Source organism: Loa loa (assembly GCF_000183805.2).
Source record: "Loa loa unplaced genomic scaffold supercont3.1121, whole genome shotgun sequence".
NCBI classification, from domain to species: domain Eukaryota; kingdom Metazoa; phylum Nematoda; class Chromadorea; order Rhabditida; family Onchocercidae; genus Loa; species Loa loa.
This window is the reverse complement of record NW_018109301.1, coordinates 1-3,110: the sequence shown is the minus strand read 5'-3', so window position 1 is coordinate 3,110 and position 3,110 is coordinate 1. Positions and strand designations below refer to the sequence as shown.

The 3,110-nt window shown below is 29.3% G+C and overlaps 1 protein-coding gene across 1 annotated transcript; it reads right to left on the bottom strand.

Annotated features, from left to right (window-relative positions):
* Window positions 1–805: 805 nt before the first annotated feature.
* LOAG_14022 (hypothetical protein) lies at window positions 806–2,081 on the bottom strand (the record flags this gene model as incomplete). The annotated part of the gene is made up of 6 exons (XM_003149524.1): window positions 806–889; window positions 956–1,054; window positions 1,463–1,531; window positions 1,574–1,630; window positions 1,722–1,774; window positions 2,045–2,081. The coding sequence occupies 6 exons, from the start codon at window positions 2,079–2,081 to the stop codon at window positions 806–808; spliced, it is 399 nt and encodes a 132-aa protein (XP_003149572.1).
* Window positions 2,082–3,110: the final 1,029 nt, after the last annotated feature.

Here is a 3,110-nt window from a genome sequence, read left to right as displayed (position 1 = left end):
AACCGGAACAAACAATCAAGGATGCTTCTCTCAACCGGAACGAACAATCAAGGATGCTTCTCTCAACCGGAACAAACAATCAAGGATGCTTCTCTCAACCGGAACGAACAATCAAGGATGCTTCCCTCAACCGGAACAAAACCAAAACAAAAATTCTAAACCCAAAAATTGGCATCAAGCCAATATTCGTATTACCGCCCTCACTTCTTATAACATATTAGAGAGGTTGATCTAAACCATTCAATATTTCACAACAAAGATGATATAAAGTAGCAAACAAAACAAAAGAATATATGATTATATGAGAGAACAGATGTTGCAGAAAAAGTATATTTTGTCACAGAATGGTACGACTAGAGAGTGCGTTGCAGAAGAGTAGAGAAGAAATGGAAGAGTGAAATATTGTTGTATATTGTAGCGAAGAGGTAAGCAATCACCGTTTCTTCATTCTTTTTCTCTACCGTGTCCATATCCTTTACTCCTATCGTAGTGTTACGTCTGCCTGTCTGTCTGTCTATCTGTATATGTCAGTGTGTGTGTTCCAGTCGATACAGTATGGTACCATATCTTTCCATCCCGTATTGGTGTATATCTGTAGATGTTATGTATGTCCACGTAGAATATACGTAAATGCATGGGGGATATGTCCGTGAATTATCTCACGTAAAAGCATATCCATATGATTATTTATGCGTATGTGTGATTGCATATGTTAGATATATACGTGTATGTATGCATGTGTGTATGTGGGTATGCATATATCAGATGTATGCATGCTTGTATATGTAGACATGTAGATGTATGTTCATGTATGTTGGCATACAAATGTACGTCCATGTATGTAGGCATGTGGATGCATATCTATATATGTCTTTGTGTATGTGTATAACTGCTAAATGATATCTTCAAAGATTACCAGGTTGTACCTTTTTTGTGTTACCGAAAAAAGAAAAACTTTGGTGACATTAGTGATGAGTTGTGGATAATTGCGGGAATTTGATCTCTTCTTCAAAATATGCGAACTAATATATTGACCGTTGTGTAGCCATCCTTTCTATAACCATTCTTTTTCTTTTTTTTTTTTACGGCTATCCTCATTTTGTCATACCTAAATTTATTAATTCCATTTTAAAGGAAATTCTTTTTTTTGTTGACCTTTTAATCCGTGAGAATTAAAAGTACTTTGTTAGGAATTATTCGTGCAGTGAATTTTCATTTATAAATTAAGTATGTATAACATTTAAAATATAATGATATTCATGTAAAAAGTTTACAAAAAAGAAAAAATTCAAATTTATTTCAAATTGATCTTTTTAATGAATTAACAAATCATTTAACGCTTCATTTCATTCCATAGATATGAGGAAATAATAGAACTTTTTGAAAAAATCACTGACATCATCACATTTGTCTATCCCCAAATGACATCATCATTCATGATTTAATTCTTTTGATTGCATACTCTATCGATATCGACCACTTTCTTTGATGACATCTTACCATTGATAGTTTGTTTAATAAGCATATGATGCTAAAGCATAAATCATACAGTTGTCAAATGCATACTCTATACTAAATATCGCGGTATTTCGGGAGTATTTTTGTAACGGTATATTTCACTTTTACAATGCTAAAAAAAAACCCTTATTTGTAACATACTGTAATGTAATGGAATGCGGTTTAGAATTCCATGAAATTCCTCATCAAATATTGCTGAATACCTTCACCGATACCTGTAATAACATCAAACAATGCCGAATACCTTTACTGATACCTGTAATAATAATTAATAATAATTAGTTTCCATTGAAATAATTTAATTCTTATTGTAACCGGTAGTTTATTTTTTCCTTTACAATTTTTTTTTTGCAAGTTATTGTAAATCGATTTCATTTATCAACTTAATGTTTACACTTGTTAAATATCTTTGCATGCAGATATACTTTTATGATTTTTTTTCTTTTTTTTATTGTGTTATAAAATTTTCGTTTTTTTTTTGTGAGCTAAAATTTGTTTTTTTTTTTCACGATTTTTAATTTGTTACTTCCTTTTCCCATTTCTAATTTCTTTGATAATTTCATTTTTTTTTCATCATTTGATATTCTTTGGAAGATCGATTTAACTAACCAAATCCTTTTATCATTACCGATGAAGATAGATTTACATTTCAAATTGTTAAATTCACAAGTTTTTTCTTTTTTAATGCTCACATTGGTGGTCTAACTGTTTTCTTTTGTTTTATTTATTGACTTTTCCTTTTGTTGCAATGAAGAACAAGACGAACAATCTCGAATAGTGTTTTTTCATTAAACACTACTAGTTTAGCAGATTTAATTAATTTGTTAAAAGTTTATGTTTTTACCGCTTTTGATTTTTCCTAATTTATGTTTCAGTGTTAAACCAGATAAACCGTTCACTTGTTGTAGTACGCAATTATCCTAAATGAAGGCACTCATTTTGTGGACTTTATTTTATGTTACAAAATAAATATTGTTTAAATTTCGAAATTATCGAAAAAGAAATTATCATTTGCATTTTCCCGCTTCCGATTCCTCTTCTTTATTCCATTTTTTCTTATATTACAGTAATTTTGAATTAGCATCAACGAATAAAACTGATTATGTGATGTATCTGAAGTTGCAATAGATAAAAAGATAAGCTGAATTGAGTGGAATATCAGGATTAACATTTGTCTCTCGATCGAATATCTTTATAAGTATTGTGACTATCTGGATTTTAAGAAATCAGTTTTTTCTTATGGACTTAATCTTATTACTGCTCAAAGTCCAGCTAACTATGATGGTTTAGCAAAAGACATTCATAACTACTTTTTTATCTCAGAAATATTAGATGTAACTGATAGATATTAGATAGTATAGCTCATCCTTTTTATCTTTTTAGGTCTAAGATGATGTTTGTAACATGAGACAATTACCGTATTGTAGTTATTATATGAAAAAATTATCTCTTTTTTTAAAATCCAACTATAAAGGTTCAGGCTTTTAATTTGATTTTTTAATTAAAAATTTTGATAACAATAATAAAGTAAACTTTCGAAAAATATATGAAATTCTTCTTTTTTTTTTTTATTTTCTATATCCTATAGCAAA